The 19,368-nt window shown below is 30.2% G+C and overlaps 2 protein-coding genes across 3 annotated transcripts; both read left to right on the top strand.

The window, feature by feature from the left end:
• The first annotated feature begins 862 nt into the window (after window positions 1-862).
• LOC118052898 (uncharacterized) lies at window positions 863-19,016 on the top strand. 2 transcript variants are annotated; one of them, XM_035063990.2, is made up of 3 exons: window positions 863-1,004; window positions 18,020-18,104; window positions 18,201-19,016. In XM_035063990.2, exons 1-3 carry the CDS (start codon window positions 993-995, stop codon window positions 18,737-18,739), a joined length of 636 nt encoding a protein of 211 aa, XP_034919881.1. In that variant the 5' UTR covers window positions 863-992; the 3' UTR covers window positions 18,740-19,016. The 2 variants fall into 2 exon arrangements, with proteins under 2 accessions (XP_034919881.1, XP_034919880.1); XM_035063989.2 differs by lacking the exon at window positions 863-1,004 and adding an exon at window positions 17,610-17,756.
• LOC118052902 (uncharacterized) lies at window positions 10,549-11,851 on the top strand. Its single transcript, XM_035063996.2, has 3 exons — window positions 10,549-10,685; window positions 10,956-11,040; window positions 11,152-11,851. The coding sequence occupies exons 1-3, from the start codon at window positions 10,674-10,676 to the stop codon at window positions 11,592-11,594; spliced, it is 540 nt and encodes a 179-aa protein (XP_034919887.1). The 5' UTR covers window positions 10,549-10,673; the 3' UTR covers window positions 11,595-11,851.
• Window positions 19,017-19,368: the final 352 nt, after the last annotated feature.

The following is a 19,368-nucleotide window of genomic DNA, read 5'->3' as shown; positions in this document are numbered from 1 at the left end:
GTTCTTTTTAGGACTCTACAAACATATCTAAAAGCATAATCTATATTGGCTAAGGGTTCTTACTTTTAGACTTTGAACTCAAGCCTATTCATCATAGTAAACCTTTCATAGAAAAATTGATTAGAGAACACCAACACCATAGCAAGGCAAACCAAACCAAACACCAAGTAACTTACTTTAAATATGACGTATTAGGGGTGTCAATACCTTCCTTTTACGCAACCAGTCTATTGTCTTAGAATCTTTAAAAAACCAGTTAGATTTTATAATAACCATAATACTAGGTGGCAACTCTTTTTTTCATAAAACAAAAACCCCAACATGGAATCCTCGTTCCTGGGGAGGGTTGTCGTGACGTCGAGCTCTTACAACAATGAGCTACTTGCTTTACGACTTGGGTTTCTAATTTTTCATTTTTCATTTTCATGGTAATATAATAAATACAATAATTCATGTGTTCCTATGGGTCTTCAATTTTTTTTTTTTTCAGGAAACAACAATCAAACGCCGGCTAAATTCTTTTACACATGAGATACGGAAATATTAATTGAAGATTTTTAATTTTTTATGGGGAATTTATTAGGGACACCTGTACGGTTGTCATGGGGGTTGCATGGCTCATTTATTGACATGACTAAACTAATGCACCGTAGGATGCACTGCAACCTTCGAAATGATTAACAAAATTGAAGGTGAGATGTGTCCATCAAAGCCAGCACATGCATGTGCAGGATTGGAGGGTCAGCAATTAAAAATGCAACGACAATATTATACGTCAAGCTCAACACCCAACCCCACGTGTTCTCTTCTTATTGGCCTCTAGATGCACGGTAATCAAACCATGTCCTCACACCTTACTACTTAAGTTGTGATCAATCTTAATTTTATAAGCCTCTTTTTTGGATCCCAATCTCCCTCTCACCCTCTGGTCCGTTCCTTCGCTCTGCTCTTCTATCATCTCATCAGGTCCAGATCAAAGCTTCGACAAAACCATGGCTGAAAAGGTATGTGCATAGATGGATGTGGGGATTTTGATATATTTCCTTCTTCTTCTTTTCTTTTCTTGGTAGGTCCAGATCAAGGAAAAGATCAAGAGCAGAAGTGTATGTGTTTATGAAGACTATCCAGAAGACCGATGGTTTGAGTCAACGTCCAGCATCAACCATTGGATTCAAATCCAGTGGTCATGATGTTTGGGCCTTTGTATAGTATAGTCCTAGGATTTTGTCCCTTTGGATGTTTTCTTCCAAAGTGCTATTATTTGTTTAAAAAAACCCCTCTCCATCTATTCTCTCGTCATTTGTTGCCGGATGAAATGCCCAGAAACAACACCATTCGACCGTACTTCCTCACTGATAGTTTTCTTATAATATTATTTTTGTTTTAAAATATATTTAAGTAATATTTTTTAAAAAATAAAATTATTCTTAATATCAAAATAATTAAAACTATATGAAAAATATAAAAAAAATTAATTTTTTTTAAATACACTTTTTAAATAAAAAACAAAATATATTAAAAGTTGATGTTTGAAATGCACATATAATTACAGTGGAACTCGTGTTTTCAAATAAAAAATATTAAAATATATTTTTAATTTAAAAACATAAATTGCACCATACGTTGTGATATCATATTTCTAACCAGACTAAAAATAATAAAATAAAAACTCAAAACCTTATTTTAACTCTATTTTTGCGTTTCAAAATTATTTTTGAAAAATATAGAATTTTTTTAATTTTTTTGCTTCAAATTAATTTTTGTTGGTGTTTTTAGATCATTTTGATACATTAATTTTAAAAATAATTTTTAAAAAATAAAAAATATATATAATTTTAATATATTTTTAAATAAAAAATATTTTTAAAAAGTAGCTGTACTAGATTTGATCAAATGATAGCCAAACTAGCTATTCATGCAAAATATAATAAAATAAAAACCCCCCAAAACCCCACTTCCATGGTGACGGTGATGGTACGTGCACCTCCGTTTCTTTCAGTTTCAATTGCTTTCTTCAATCCTTGATCGTTTGATTGCTTCTGTGGTGTATTTTTTTCTGGAAGCAAGCTCAGCCATGCCTTATGATCCAAACCAGATAATGAAATTTGGATTATTATATATTTAATCGAAGACAAATTTCCTTTTCATGATGTATATATATATAGTTTTATATGAAGCCATGTAAAGCTCTCTTAATCTGGAGATATATTGTCATCGGTTGACGTTATTTGACTCGTTTCCTCCTCTACACATTAATTAATTGGTGGGGATGACAGAAGAAGAATGCTACCATGGGATAGGTTAGCGAGCTGTCAATGAAAATGTAAGGAAGCAATGGAGATTTTGAAGGGGTTATGGAAATCTCCATTGACTTGTACAGTAGTAATAGTTGTTAATTATACCTTATTGGTTGATTCATAAAATTTTTTATTTAAAAATGTCAAGATGAAGCAAAAACAAAATATTTATGTGACTAAAATTGTTATCCGACTATGTTATTAATAATTTGATTTACTTGATGCATTTTTATTAAAACTTAATTGGGTTAACATTATTGTTTTAAATAATAAAAACGACATGAATTAACTTGATTATTTATAGTTTTTAGTTGGTTTTTTTTATATAATTATAATATTTTTTATATATAATTTCTATAACCCTATATAAATTTTATTTATTATTTTATTCAATCATTTTCGCCTGTGCCAATTTCTATTATTGTTTAATTAAATAAAAGATTAAAACTAATAAATAAAGTTATCAAAACACAACCAAGTACATGGTTCATGTTACTAGATTAAATATTTTTATCTAATCTATCTTTTAATTTTTTAAGTTTAGTCTTTAGTTATTGTTAACGATTTTTTTTTTATTGGTATAAATAATTCTCAATTTATTTAATTGAATGTATACATAGTTTTTATTTATTTATTTATAATCAGAATTTCTTACATTAAAAAATATAATAAAAAACCTATATATATATATATATTTTTTTTTTTTTCTACTAAAATAAATAATATCTACCCACGACATAATGGTAGTTGGAATAAACTGCATAAGGTACCTTACTTGCAGCCCTATTTTAGCCTCTAGGGCTTCGAGGCAGTCATGGTCTAGCCATAGAAGAGATGGGCTAAGCTCAATATTAATGAAACCCAGCATAGATAATGGATCGGTCCATGGCTTTCCTTGGATTCTCTATCTCTAGCCATGGAAGAAATTATTGGTTATGGTTTTTAATATTATTTTTAAAAATTTATTTTTAACATTAGTATATCAAAATGATTCAAAAACACACAAAAAATTAATTTGAAGTAAAAAAAATTATTATTTTTTAAACACACAGTTTGACAACAAAAAAAAACATTAACAAAATTTATTATTTCAATAATAAAAACTTAACATCAATAGAAAAGAAATTACTGGTTATTTATATAAATATTGTATTTTAATTTTTTTAATATATTATATGATCAAAATATCTTTATCACTGTTGTTACTCATTTTTGGATCCTATGTGTTAATAGAGATGGTGTATATCACTTTTTAATCGAAGGCAGAAGTTTAGTTCAAGGTTGTTCAGAAATTGACAAAAGCAAAAAAGAAAAATGTTTTTCGAACCCTGTTTCAGTCGTCTTCGGCTCTCTTTATCCTTCCCCTCTACTGTCAAAATTGTTAGGATTCTTAGGCTAATTAGAAGTCTTTATAATGTGAAATTCCTTCCTTTGTTATATAAGCTTTAAGGTTAAATAAATCTCTCAGAAGTTGCACTAAAAAACTAATTCTGCTGCTGTCGCAATTTTTTGTTCCAACTTAAGTTTTGATTCTGACTTGGTTTCGTGCAATATCTAACCATCCCGGTTATATTCTGTCACTCATGACATGTTGAAGAATTGACCTACACTTTGGGATGTTTGACATTGTCAGTTTCTTGAATTAGATCAGGAGATCCTTTTTTTACTAACCAGATTGATGCTAGATTCTATTCTTCAAAACAATTTTATCTCACTTCGAATTTTTCATCAAAGTTGTAGTCCTGGATGCGTAGATGAATTTGGGTTTTTGAATCGTTTGATTTCAATATCAGAAACTCAAGATATTCCCGTTTGAATATCTAAACGTGAAAGTAAAGAATTTTGCCGCGAGAAGGATTCTGACCTGAGTTTGCAGGTTTAATTCGAGGGACCTAATTACAAGATTCTTAAAGTTTGAAGACCAATTATGGGCTAATGTGAAAGACTTTTTTTGGATTGGGATTGGATTAAAAAGATGCTATAATAAGGGAGTGATTGAACATTAAATTGGTTTTTTTGGACCAATATTAAATTGGTTTTTTTAATATATTTTGATGAATTTAATACTTTGATGTCAAAAATAAAAAAAAATCAAATTTTTTTTATTATAATGTATTTTTAAACTAAAAACACTCTTAAAACACAATGAATCACAATAATAAACATTATTCTGAGGATGTTTGAGAGTATAGTAGCGGTTACTTTTTAATGTTCTTTTTACTTACGAATATATCAAAATAATATATTTTTATTTTATTTTTTAAAATTTATTATTCATATAAGCACAACACATAAAATAATCTATATATATAATATATATATGTGTGTGTGTGTGTGTGTGTGTGTGGTGTGTGTGTAAAAAATAGTTTTTGGTACCGAAAAATGTCTTCCATGACCCGTGGTGGCATAAATTTCAAAGTAAAATCACTTTTTTTTTTTTTAGTTCCACGACACTGTAAATTGACAATAATTGTAAATTGACAATAATAGGATAGGACGCTGGATTGATTGGATAATTTCTTTTGTAGTTTTGCACTTATGGACAATTTCTGGACCCCACAATTTTTTTTCTTAACCTCCCTCCCTTGTGCCCACACATAGCAATTGGCAGATAGCCACCCCATTAGACTGTGTTTAGTATTACATAACTGTTATGGTTATAATTTAAAAAAATTATTTTATAAAAAATATTTTTAGTTGAGATTGATTTAAAAAAATAGATGTTTAATTAAAACTATAATTAAAATTGAAGTTAAAGAAAAAATAATTTAATGTGTTTGGTTAATAATGTTTTTAAAATTGAGGTTATAAAATAATTTTAAAAATATATATTAATACTGATGATTTTTAATTTAAATATTGTGAATTTAACTATTGTTATTATATCATAAAATAAATCATACTTTATATAAAATATTTTTTATTATTCCATGAAACCATTTATAATTCCATTACGTACGAAATACATCCGACAAAACTATAATTTTCATAATATTTTTAGCATATAATAAAATTAAATAAAATATTATCAGGTATAAAATCCACTTTAAACTATTTTTTTTTTTTTTTAAAAAAAAAGTTCACGCAGGCAGGTGAACAATGCAAGAGAATTGTACTGTTCACTATTTTTTAAGTGAACAGTGCAATTATTTTGCACTATTCACATGAACAGTGTAACACTGTTCATGTTAATTGCACTGTTTATTGAACAGTGCAATTAACATGAACAGTGAAAAAAGTAAGAAATTGTTGTTTTTTTTTTTTCTATGTTTCTAACGCAGAAATTAAATGGGGCCTAATGAATAGTAAATCAATTTTTTTTTATCAAATAGCTGCAAACTATATTTTAAATAAAACACAGCCGCAGTCGCATAACCAAACAAGCTCTTATTCTTTTGTAGCACCATTTAACATCGTCGCCTCACCTCTTCAGTCTCTTTCTCCTTTTCAAATCGATATAAATGCTTAGGAGGATTTTTTTTTCATATATATATAATTGTTTTTAAGATGGAAAGATGGTAATTTAATATTTTTAATTTATTTTAATATTTTGATGTGTTAATATCAACAATAAAAAAATTTATTAGTTAATATTTTTTTAAGAATATATATATATTTTAAAAAATCACTGCATGAAATATTTTAAAAAATCACAATTATATATAAAAAATCATAATATAATTTTTTTTCTTTATTTTTTGTTTAAAATTATTATTTTCAGATCATTTTAATGTACTAATGTTAAAATAATTTTAAAATTTTTAAAAAATATATTATTTTGATATAATTTTAAACAAAAATAAACATTTTAAATTACAACCATTATCATATTTTTTAAATACCTCATTAATATTTTATAAAGCACTTGGAAACATGCCATGTGCAGGGGGTGGGCGTGCATTGAGCGTAATTGAACATCACCAAACTAATGTACCTTAGGATATATACAATTCAACCTTTATATTAGTGGTGTTCATAAATATGATTAGCGTGAAGTAACATAATTTTAATGTTTTGTAAATTTCACTTATTTAATTTTATTTATATCCAATCGAGTCATAAGATATATCTGACTAGGTTAAATATTTTATGAATATTATATACATTTACAAATTAAGTTTATTTTGTTAATTTTTATAGATTGAGTTTAATTAGAACTCATATTTATGCTCAATAAATTAGCTTAAATATTTTTTTATAATTTTTAACAAATAATTTAGACTTAATACATCAACTAAATTAATGAACTAAAATGAAAGAATCAATTGCAAAAAAATAAAAATAAATACAAGATATATAACCAACAAATATTTAAGTTTATTGTTATAGAATATATACATGCTAGGTTGAATTTCCTTACTTGTAATATCTATTTTTAAAATTTTTTTAATTAGTTATCATTTATAATATTTATATAATCTGACCTTAACGGTTGAGTCAAGTTAGATAATATAAATAGGTTGGTTTTTTTAAAATCACCGTACTTTATATTGATTTTTTTTTTCATGGTATAAATATATCAAACAATTTTTATACATATATTGATTTTTTATTTTGAATAGTTTTAAGAAACAATCCTCCCCATATATATATATAGGGAGGGGAGGGGTAATCATTCTATGTGTGTGTGTGTATGTATACACACACATAGAATGATTACCCCCTCCCCTCCCCCCATTCTATGTATATACATAGAATGGGAGGGGAGGGGGTAATCATTCTATGTATATATATATATATATAAGGGAGAGGGGGTAATCATTCTATGTGTATATGCATAGAATGGTTCTATGCATATACACATAGAATGATTACCCCCTCTCCCTTATATATATATACATAGAATGATTATCCCCCTCCCCTCCCCACTCCATATATATATATATATATATAGAATGATTACCCATAAATGATTACCTCCCCTCCCTCCTAGGTAATCATTCTATATACCTAGGGGGAGGGGAGGTAATCATTCTATGGGTAATCATTCTATATATATATATATACTCAATATTTTGTGTTTAAATATATTTCCTTTTGTTATGATGCACGACTTTGTGCCTAGCTAGTATTTTCAAGTCAATGGTCACAATTTTTTAATTGTTGATAGCTTCTTACATGTTTGGTCAGCAAATATGGGAGGCTTTACTACCTACTCTTTGTTTTTTATGCTATCTTATCTTTGTATAGTCCTCGGATTTTGTCCCTTTGGATGTTTTCTTCCAAGGTGCTATTATTTGTTTCAAATATGGGAATTTGCTTCCCGGTGGACACAGTCAGTAAGCAACATGTTTTGCGGGACGTCTAAAGACTGGCTATGGTATTATCCCCATGCAAATTTTGTTAATTAATTGATAATATATTTTTCATTCCATAAAACCTTATGAATAAACTCATATAATTTATAAGATTTTACGCAGGGAGACCATCCTCTGTGATTAAACAGTAAGGTCAAGAAGGTTGGTGAGATATATAATGAATATTGGTGTAGGGTCACGTACGTAGTTACAATTATTGCAAACAAAAGCAAAAGGTTCCATTTTCCAAGGTGATGGTGATGGTGCTGGTGCGTGCACCTCCGTTTCTTTCATTTTCAGGCTGTGTTTATTTCTTGAAAAATAATTTTAAGAAATAATTTTTTTAAATTTATTTGTTATTAGAAAAATTAATTAAAAAAAATAATTTTCAATCAATAAAAAATACTTTCCAATAAAAAAAAATTAAGTTTAGTTTTCAGGAAAGTGTTTTTCTTTATTTTGGGAAAAAAACACTTTCAAGAAGTTATGAAAAATTTATAAAATATCATATTATTTGTTAATTATATCAAATTTGCTCGTCAAATTTTGTATCGCTATATATATATATATTTTTTTTATTTGAATATTTTTTTTTTCAATTTCATCATTTAGAATTTAATTTTTATATTAATTTTGGTCCTAATTTTTATAATTGTTATTTGCTTTTTCCTTATTATTTTTTAATTAATTTTTTTATCTATCAAATTTGATCCTTATTCTTTTGATTGTTATTTATTTTATTTGAAACAAATTTATAAAATATTTATTATTATTATTTTAATTTCTTCATCTTTCAATTTTCTTATTTTTTAGATTTGATTTCTATTATTTTGATTATTCTTTATTTTATTTGAAATAATTTATGAAATTATATATTTTTTTAATTTCATTCTCATTCAACTTTTTAATTTGTAAGATTTGTTCCTCATTATTTTAATAAACTTGAAAAAAATAAAAAATTAATAAGTTTTTTTTATCTCATTTTTTCATGACATTACCAAATATTGGAAAGTATTTTTTCAACTTATTTTTTATTACACTGCCAAATATCAAAAAATAATTTATTTTTTTAAAATTTACTTTTTAAAAAAAAATCTATTTTTCAGCAAACAAATAGGCCTCAATTGCTTTCTTCAATCCTTGATCGTTTGATTGCTTCCGTAGTGTAAACGTGAGCATGCTTGTTTCCTGGAAAAAATGGTGCAAGCTCAGCCATATCTCATGATCCAAACGAGATAATGCAATTTTGATTATTATATATTCTATAAATTAATTAGGATTGTACTTGGAGAGAAGAATTAGTAATCCCTTTATCAGCATACATAATAATCGAAGACCAATTTCCTTTTCATGATGTATAGTTTTATATGAGGCCATGTAAAACTTTCTGTTTTTTTTTTTTTTTTTTTTTGATAACGTGGGTGTCCGGGCCAGCTTACGCGCACCACGACTAATGCCACGGCCCACTGAACATCCTGCAAGCCCTAGTGAGCAGGTAAGGCACCGCGGGGGGTGACAAGGATACCGCACAGAAAAGATCCAAAAAAAATAGAAAGGGAGCAAACTCTCCAATCTTATTCCCACTTGGACTCGAACCGGGGTTCGAAGGAAGGAGAGCTGCCCCTTCAGCACTTGAGCCACACACCTGTTGGTCCCTGTAAAGCTCTCTTAATCTGGAGATATATTGTCATCGGTTGACGTTATTTGACTCGTTTCCTCCTTTACACATTAATTAATTGGTGGGGATGACAGAAGAAGAATGCTACCATGGGATAGGTTAGCGAGCTGTCAATGAAAATGTAAGGAAGCAATGGAGATTTTGAAGGCGTTATGGAAATCTCCATTGACTTGTACAGTAGTAATAGTTAAAATGTTTTACTTAAAAAGTTAACTTTTAAATTTCAAGTTGAAAAAAAAATATGATATGACTAAACTTGATTAATTAAATTAAATTTTTAATTATTTGATTTACTCGATCAATTTCTATTAAAACTTGACTGGGTTAACATTATTGTTTTAAATAATAAAACGACATGCTTTAATAATAAAAATCAGCCGCAATTAACTCGATTAATTAATTTGTACTTAGTTTTCACATAAAATGATAATTTTATTTCTTTTAATAGGAGCAATTGTGTATAAATTATTTTTTAAAATTTTTATTCAATTATTTTTGTGTGTGTCAATTTCTATTATCATTTGATTAAATAGAATATTAAGTCTAATAAATAAATTCATTAAACACAATCAGGTACATGGTTTATATTACTAGATTAAATATTTTGATTTATATCAATCTTTTGATTTCTCAAATTTAATCCTTAATTATTGGTAATGATTTGTTTTTTTATTTATTAGTACAAATAAGGTGGTGGTTCAGCCCTGTTTTTCCAGTAGTCATGGAGAAAACATAGACAATGGATTTCAAAATTGATTGGTGTGATTATTACATCACCTCCTTCTAAAATTTGGCAGATAGCGATTGGCAGATAGCCACCCCTTTAATCTTTTGTAGCACCATTCATTTATCATCGTCTTGTGTCTCTTTCTTCTTTTCAAATCAATATAAATGCTCAAGAGGATGTTTTTTATTTTTATTTTTACACACACACACATATATATATATATATATATATATATATATATATATTTGTGTTTAAGTGGGAAAGATATTAATTTAATATTTTTAATTTATTTTAATATTTTGATGTGTTGATATTAAAAATAAAAAAAAATATTTTTTTAATACAATTTTTTAAGAATATATATATATATAGAAGGTGAGATGTGCACATCAAAACCATCTCTTGCTGATGAAAGTTTGTTGGGTCAGCAGCTACGATGTTTACGATGGCTGCATCAAGTTTCCACTCTCATGTCCACATTTCCTCATCTTATTGGTCTAAAAATGAACGGACAAACTAAATTAAGGCCTCACATGTCTCCACCTGCTTATGATGTCACCATGCATTTATCTTAATTAAATTAGGCCACCGCCCCCTCCCTCTCCCACCACTATATATGTATATGTACTCTTAATATTTCCATCGTCTCATCGGATCAAAGCATACACAAAACCATGGTAGAAACGGTATGATATATATATTTGTGTGTGTTGATTTTATCTTTTAATGCATCCTCTTTGGCTTTTCTTCTTTTTACGTGGAGGTCCTATATATGTACAAGTTCTTGATATATAATCTCTACAGCGGATTCTTTCATGTCAGAACATGTTTGGAGTTCATCCAATCTTTCTGTCTATAAATTTATCATGACGACGTTTTTTTATGTTTTCTATTGGGATTAATCATGGTGAGGTCCTATATGAAATGCATGCACTAATTAACTACTATCGTTACAGCAAGTCACAACGATGGTGATTAAGGTTGACCTTGGATGCGAAAAATGCCACAAGAAAATCAAGAAAGTGCTGTGTGCTATTCCTCGTGAGTCTTTCTATTTTATCTTTAAGAACAGTGCTAGGTTTGAGTTGTTTTTATTACCAAAGGAAGTGACTAAGTCTTGTGGATTTGATGATGTTAATTAATGAACAATAGAAATCCAGAACCAGACATATGACCAGAAGAAAAATACAGTGACAATCACTGTGGTGGGTTCTTGTCCTGAAAAGATCAAGAAAAAAATATACTGCAAAGGAGGTGAATGTGTCAAGTGCATTGAGATCATCAAGCCGCCTCCGAAGGATGACCCTCCAAAGACACAGCCACAGCCACAGACACAGCCTAAACCGCCTCCAAAGACACAGCCTAAACCGCATAATGAGTGCCCAACACCCCGAAGGACATGTTGTGCTGAATGCTCCCAAGGGATTAGTGGAGGACCATGTTATCAAGACTTTTGTATACCAACACGTCCATGTTATGTACCAGTGTGTGATATATGGGCAGTTGGTGGCTGTAGTTGCCGAAGTAGGGGTTACTATGTGTGTAGATGTGAATATTTTTATGAAGACTATTCCCCGGCATGCAAAATCATGTAAAGGGAAAGTTCAGAAGACCGATGGTTTGAGTCAACGTCCAGCATCAACCGTTGGATTCAAATCCAGTGGTCATGATGGGCCTTTGTGTCGTTCTGTTTGTAATATCATCCCTTTTGTGATGATGCACGACTTTGTGCCTAGCTAGTATTTTCAAGTCAATGCTCACAGTTTTTCCATTGTTGATGGCTTCTTCCATGTTTGGCGTCAAGTCAAAGTTACAATTATTGCAAATAAAAGCAAAAGGCTCCATTTTCCAAGGTGACGGTGATGGTGCTGGTGCTGGTGCTGGTGCGTGCACCTCCGTTTCTTTCACTTTCAATTGCTTTCTTCAATCCTTGATCGTTTGATTGCTTCTGTGGTGTAAACGCGAGCATGCTTGTTTCCTGGAAAAAATGGTGCAAGCTCAGCCATGCCTCATGATCCATACGAGATGATGAAATTTGGATTATTATATATTCTATAAAGTAGGATTGTACGTACTTGGAGTTTGAATTTATAATCCCTTTATCAACTTCCTTTTCATGATGTATACATAGTTTTATACGAAGCCATGTACGTAAAGCTCTCTTAATCTGGAGATATTATCATTGGTTGACTTTATTTGACTCGTTTCTTTTCTACCCTCCTTTACACATTAATTAATTGGCGAGGATGACAGGAGAAGAATGCTTCCATGGGATAGGTTAGCGAGCTGTCAATGAAAATGCAAGGAAGCGATGGAAATCTCCATTGACTTGTACAGTAGTAATAGCCCTGTTGGTTGATTCATAAAATATGAGACCTTAAAGGTTAACTCGGATTAAGTTTCAAGTTGAAAAATAAAAAAAAATTGATATGACTAAACCTGATTAATCAGATTAAATTTTAAATTACTTAATTTACTTGTAAATTTCTATCAAAACTTAACCGGGTTAACATCATTGTTGTAATAATAAAACGATAGGCTTTAATAATAATAAAAAAATCAACCGCAATTAAATTACTTATTTAGCTTTTAGTTGGTTTTTCCATGATAATATTTTTTTTATATAATTTATGCAACCCTGTATCAATTTTATTTATTATTTTATTCAATCATTTTAATGTGTGTTAATTTCTATTATTATTTAATTAAATAGAATATTAAGTCTAATGAACAAAGTTATAAACACAACCAGGTACATGTTTCATTCTACTAGATTAAATATTTTAATTTACATCTATCTCTTAAATTTTCAAGTCTAGTCTTTTTGTTATTGTTAATGATTTTTTTTTATTAGTACAAAAATAATTCTCAATTTATTTAATTGAATGTATACATAGTTTTATTTATTTATTTATAATCAGGAATTTCTTACATTAAAAAATATAATAAAAAACCTATATATTTATTTTTTCTACTAAAAAAAAATAATATCTACCCACGACGAAGTGGTAGCTGGAATAAACTGCATAAGGTACCTTACTTGTAGCCCTGTTTTAGCCTCTGGGTTTCGAGGCAGTCGTGGTCTAGCCATGGAAGAGATGGGCTAAGCTCAATATTAATGAAACCCAGCATATATAATGGATCGGTCCATGGCTTTCCTTGGATTCTCTACTTTCATGACCTGTAGAGTCATGGCCCAGCATCAACCGTTGGATGCAAATCCAGTGGTCATGATGGACCTTAGTACTGTTGCTGTGTTTATAATATCATCCCTTTTGTGATGATGCTGCTGCTGTTTTGACCTCTTTCGTCTAGATGATGCACGCCTTAATTTGCTTAGTCAATGTTGATGGCTTGTTTCGTCTAGTTGAGCCTCTTTGTTTTTTATGCTCAAAGTCCTCGGATTTTCTCCTTTTGAATGTTTTCTTCCAAAGTGTTAGAGCTTCGGCAATGGTGGTTTTTTTATAATACTTTTTTAAAATATATTTAAGTAGTAAATTTCTTAATATATATATATATATATATATATATATATATATATATATTTATATTTAACAACAAACATAAAAAAGAAACTATATTGTTGAAATATATTAGAATAAATTTTTTTATTTTTATTTTTTATTTTTTTAAGATTTATTTTTTACTCTTAAATATCAAAATAATTTAAAAATATATAAAATAAAAATTTAATTTTTTTAAAATACAGTTTATTATAATGTAAAATTTTGAGGAGTGTAGCTTATTTAGTAGTCTCTAGTTTGTTTTTATATAAATTATTAGTTTGAGGTTTACAAATTTTAAAATTATTAAAAATTTATTTAATTATTAATTTTAAGATCGGAAGAAATGAATAGTGTATGTACACCGACATTAATTATTAGAACCAGAAGAAGAAGAAAGTTGGCGGACGCAACTTCAGGACCCCCAAGTTGTCAGCTTTCTTCTCGTTGTCCCCACATAGGGATGAGGAGGTAGCCATCCCCATAGTTATTAAACCCGGCCCGGAGGTTGACCCGGCCAAGGGGCCGGGTCTCGGGTTTCATGGGTCAACCCGGGTTAACCCGGGTCAACCCGGATTATCCGGGTTGATTAAAAAAAATTAATATTTTATATGAAAAAATCCATGTAAAATATGGGATAAAAAAATTGGTTTAAATATTTCAACTTAAAATGATAACATAGTATCTTTTCAAAGTGGGGTTTAAAGCCCTTTCATATATATACTCTATGTTTACATGAAAAATCATGTTTTTTCAATGTGGGATTTGAAACCCATTAGTATATATACTCTATGTTCCCAAGGAAAAAATCATGTTTTTTCAATGTGGGATAAAAAACCTTTGGTTTAAATACTTCAACTTAAAGAGATAACATAATATCTTTTCAAAGTGGGGTTTAAAGCCCTTTCATATATATACTCTATGTTTACATGAAAAAAATCATGTTTTTTCAATGTGGGATTTGAAACCCATTGGTATATATACTCTATGTTCCCAAGGAAAAAAATCATGTTTTTTCAATGTGGGATAAAAAACCTTTTGGTTTAAATACTTCAACTTAAAAGGATAACATATTATCTTTTCAATGTGGGATTTGAAGCCCTTTCATATATATACTCTATGTTTTATCCCACATTGAAAAAACATAACTTTTTTCATGGGAACATAGAAGATATATACCAATGGGTTTCAAATCCACATTGAAAAAACATGATTTTTTTCATGTAAACATAGAGTATATATATGAAAGGGCTTTAAACCCCACTTTGAAAAGATACTATGTTATCCCTTGAAGTGGAAGTATTTAAACCAAAAGGTTTTTTATCCCACATTGAAAAAACATGATCTTTTCCTTGGAAACATAGAGTATATATACTAATGGGTTTCAAATCCCACATTGAAAAAACATAACTTTTTTTCATAGGAACATAGAGTATATATATGAAAGGCTTCAAATCTCACATTGAAAAGATACTATGTTATCCCTTTAAGTTGAAGTATTTAAATCAAAAGGTTTTTTATCCCACATTGAAAAAACATGATTTTTTCCTTGGGAACATAGAGTATATATACTAATGGGTTTCAAATCCCACATTGAAAAAACATGATTTTTTTATGTAAACATAGAGTTATTATATGAAAGGGCTTTAAACCCCACTTTGAAAGATACTATGTTATCATTTTAAGTTGAAATATTTAAACCAATTTTTTTTATCCCATATTTTAAAAAAAAAAAAAAACCCGGGTCTTGTCCGGGTCTCGTCCGGGTCACCCGGTCCCGGGTCGACCCACCGGGTCGCCCGGTTTGGCCGGGCTGTTGCCACAGGCCGGTCTTTTATTAAACCCGAACCGGTCCAGCCACCGGTCGACCGGGTCCCGGGTTGACCCGCCGGGCCGGGCCGGGTTTAATAAACTATGGCCATCCCTAATGTATCACTAGAGAACGTGAATCATTGGGTTTCTTTCTCATTTTCATATCTTTATAAATATATAGATGTTTGTCGTTTGGGGTGATGATAGGAATTGGTAATATTTTATTAGTTACTTTATAAGATTTATTTTTAAAAAAAATATAAATAAAAAAGAGAATAATAAAAGTATCTCAACTTATTATTTCCCTTGTATTATCTTTTTTTTTATAAAGTAAATCAACTAATTACTTTGCTCTATAAATTCAAGTTTTGAAACAGAGGAGTTCGTTAGAATTAGGGCACTTAAAATTATGTGTTAGTGTAGGGCGGGGGATAAAAATAAGAATATAGAATAAAAAGTTTTTTTGTAATAATTTTAAAATAAATTTATATACTTTTTACAATAATAAATACAATGATCCAAGTTTTCTATGCCTCCTCAGTGTATTTTTATTATCTTTACTCTTTTATTTTTATCAGGAAACAACGATCAAACACCGGCTAAATTCCTTTAAACATGAGACATGGAAATATTAATTGAAGATTTTTAATTTTATGTGGGGAATTTTTTGGGGACACGTGTACAGTTGTCATGGGGGTTGCATCATGCATGGCTCATTTATTGACTTGACTAAACTAATGCACCGTCGGATGCACTGCAACCTTCGACATGATTAACAAAATTGAAGGATGTGTCCATCAAGGCCAGCACATGCATGTGCAGGTTTGGAGGGTCAGCAATAAAAAATGGAACGACAATATTACGTCAGGCTCCACACCTAATCCCACGTGTTCTCTTCTTATTGGCCTCTAGATGCACGGTATTTAAACCATGGTCTCACACTTCTACAGTTCTACCACTCCAGCTGTGACCTGTGAGGCCATGTTTATTTCTTCAAAAATAGATTTTAAAAAACTTTTTTTGTGTTTATTTATTATTAGAAAAATTGATCAACAAAATACATTTTTCGGTCAACGGAAAATACTTTCTAATCAATTTCAGTCAAAGAAAAATTTGTCTTGGTTTTCAGGAAAATGTTTTCCCTTTAGCTGTGTTTGTTTTCCGGGAAATCACTTTCCAAACTTTCTTGTGTTTGTTTGCCAGTAGGAAAGTTGGTCAATGGAAAACACTTTCCAGTAAAAGAAAAATTTAGCTTGGTTTTCAGGAAAGTGTTTTCCTGAAAAATTTAGGGGGAAAACACTTTCCGGAAGTTGTGAAAAATTTAGGCCATGTTTGTTTCCCGGAAAGTAGTTTCCGGGAAATTATTTTCCAAACTTTCCTGTATTTGTTTGTCATTAGGAAAATTGATCAACGGAAAACACTTTCCAGTCAATTTCAGTCAAAGAAAAATTTGACTTGATTTTCAGGAAAGTGTTTTCCTTTTAGCTTTATTTGTTTTCCGGAAAGTGGTTTCCAGGAAATCACTTTCCAAACTTTCTTGTGTTTGTTTGCCAGTAGAAAAGTTGGTCAATGGAAAACACTTTCCAGTAAAAGAAAAATTTGGCTTGGTTTTCAGGAAAGTATTTTCCTGAAAAGTTTGGGGGGGAAACACTTTCCGGAAGTTTTGAAAAATTTAGAAATGTCATTATTTGCTGATTATATCAAATTTGATTCTCAAACTTTTGATTGCTATATATATTTTGTTTTGAATATTTATTTTTCAATTTCATCTCTTAAAATTTTATTTTTATATTAACTTTGGTCCTTATTTTTATAATTGCTATTTGCTTTTTTCTTATCATATTTTTATTGAAATTTTTTATCTATCAAATTTGGTCCTCGTTCTTTTGATTGTTACTTATTTTATTTGAAATAATTTATGAAATGTTGATTATTATTATTTTAATTTCTTCATATTTCATTTTTTTTAATTTTTTAGATTTGATCTCTATTATTTTGATTATTATTTATTTTATTTGAGATAATTTATGAAATTATATATTTTTTTCAATTTCATTCTCATTCAACTTTTAATTTCTAAGATTTGTTCCTCATTATTTTAATAAACTTGAGAAAAATAAAATATTAATAAGTTATTTTCCAGCTCATTTTCCATGATATAATCAAACACTGGAAAATGTTTTCCAACTCATTTTTCATTACACTACCAAACATCGAAAAATACTTTCTCGAAATTCATTTTTTCTGAAATTCACTTTCCCCAAAATTTACTTTCTGAAAAAAAAACTAGTTTCAGTAAATAAACGGAGTCTTAACTTCATAAGCCTCCCTTTTGGCATCTCAATCTCCCTCTCACCCTCCGGTCTGTTCCTTCACCCTGCCCACAATTCTATAATCTCATCAGGTCCGGATCAAAGCTTCGACAAAACCATGGCTGAAAAGGTATGTGCATGGATGGATGTGGGGATTATGATAAATTTCCTTCTTCTTCTTTTCTTGGTTTAGATTTATCTTTTATTTAGCCCATTCATCTGGGTTTTTCTTCTTTTTATGTGGTGGTCCTTGTTTTTGGCCCTATGGACCTCATCTTCTTGTTCATTCTCTTTACTGATCAATATCCTTCCATGTCAGAAAGTGTTCCGGTCCTTTCAATATTCTTCATGGCTTAGAAATTATGTCCTTGTTTTTATGTGCTCCTTTTGCAGAAAGTCACAACAATGGTGATCAAGGTTGACCTTGAATGTGAGAAATGCCACAAGAAAATCAAGAAAGTACTGTGTAGAATCCCTCGTGAGTGCCTCTTTCCCCATGTATTATAACTTAGTTTGAGCTGATTTAAGATGAAAGGAAAGTGGCTAAGTTGTTTTTGTGGATTGTGAACAAGAGAAATTCAGAACCAGATATATGACAAGAAGGCAGGCACAGTGACCATCACTGTGGTATGTTGCAGTCCTGAAAAGATCAAGGAAAAGATAGTCTATAAAGGAGGTGAAGCTGTCAAGAGCATTGAGATCAAGGTTCCAGAGAAACCCAAAACACCAGCAGCACCACCAGCAGCAGCAGCAGCACCACCAGCACCAGCACCAGCACCAGAGAAACCAGCGCCCAAACCAAGCAAACAATCGGACAAGCCTCCAGAAACAGTTGATGGCAATGGCAAGTCCAAAGGACCAGCCAAGCCGAAAGCGCTTATTGTTGAACCAGTCCACCCAAGGACATGTTGTGCTGAACACTACCGAGGGATTAGTGGAGGACCATGTTATCATGACTATGGCAGGCCAGCACCCCCATGTTATGAAGCTTACGGAAGGCCAGTGTATGATAGTTGGTTTGGCGGCGGCTATGGCTGCCAAAGAAGCGGTTACTATGCGTGCAGAGGTGAATATGTCTGTGAAGATAATCCCTCGTCATGCACAATCATGTGAAAGCATCAAGAATGTCGATGCTTTAGTATGGTGTCGATATGATCAAATTAAAATAGCATTACTCATGCTCAAGTCATAACCTTGTCTAGCTAGCTCTAGTTGTCTATGTTGAAATGTTGGGGTCAGTTTTGGCTGCATTTTGGGTCTTCGATCTTTCATCGTTATTAAGATTTTATGAGATACAATAAGGTTGGTGATCATGTGGGAACAATCTTTTATTTCAAGAGTTGTTAAGATTTTTAATAAATTAATAAAAGGGATTTTAAAAGCTCCATAATCATTGCTATTTGTATAGTGATAGTGCATCTCAACATCTCCTTTCCATTCATTTTCTTAAATTTCTGACAGTAACTGGTCGATGGCTTTTGTTTGTAAACGTTACCAAGCTTCGCTGTCAGAAATTTAGGTCATGCATAATCCATTTAGATAATGGGATGTGGACTACCATGATCCTATCATTGTTCTTGGCGATAAGAATTCTCCCTTGAATTTATCACAGAATTATTGAAGTGAGCAGTTCCCTTCCTTCTCGTGATTTGTTGACATGAGATTATGTAAAGTTGTCGACTAGGAAATTTATATGAGTTGCTCTCTAGACACTATTATTATTGATTAAGAGAGTGAAATTC

Source organism: Populus alba, chromosome 6 (assembly GCF_005239225.2).
Source record: "Populus alba chromosome 6, ASM523922v2, whole genome shotgun sequence".
NCBI lineage: Eukaryota > Viridiplantae > Streptophyta > Magnoliopsida > Malpighiales > Salicaceae > Populus > Populus alba.
This window is presented reverse-complemented; position numbering and strand designations above follow the sequence as displayed.

Coding starts and splice junctions, on each gene's coding strand:
- LOC118052902 (XM_035063996.2), top strand. Junction 11,041..11,151: donor AGTGCTGTGTGCTATTCCTC/GTGAGTCTTTCT, acceptor AATGAACAATAG/AAATCCAGAACCAGACATAT.
- LOC118052898 (XM_035063990.2), top strand. Junction 18,105..18,200: donor AGTACTGTGTAGAATCCCTC/GTGAGTGCCTCT, acceptor TGTGAACAAGAG/AAATTCAGAACCAGATATAT.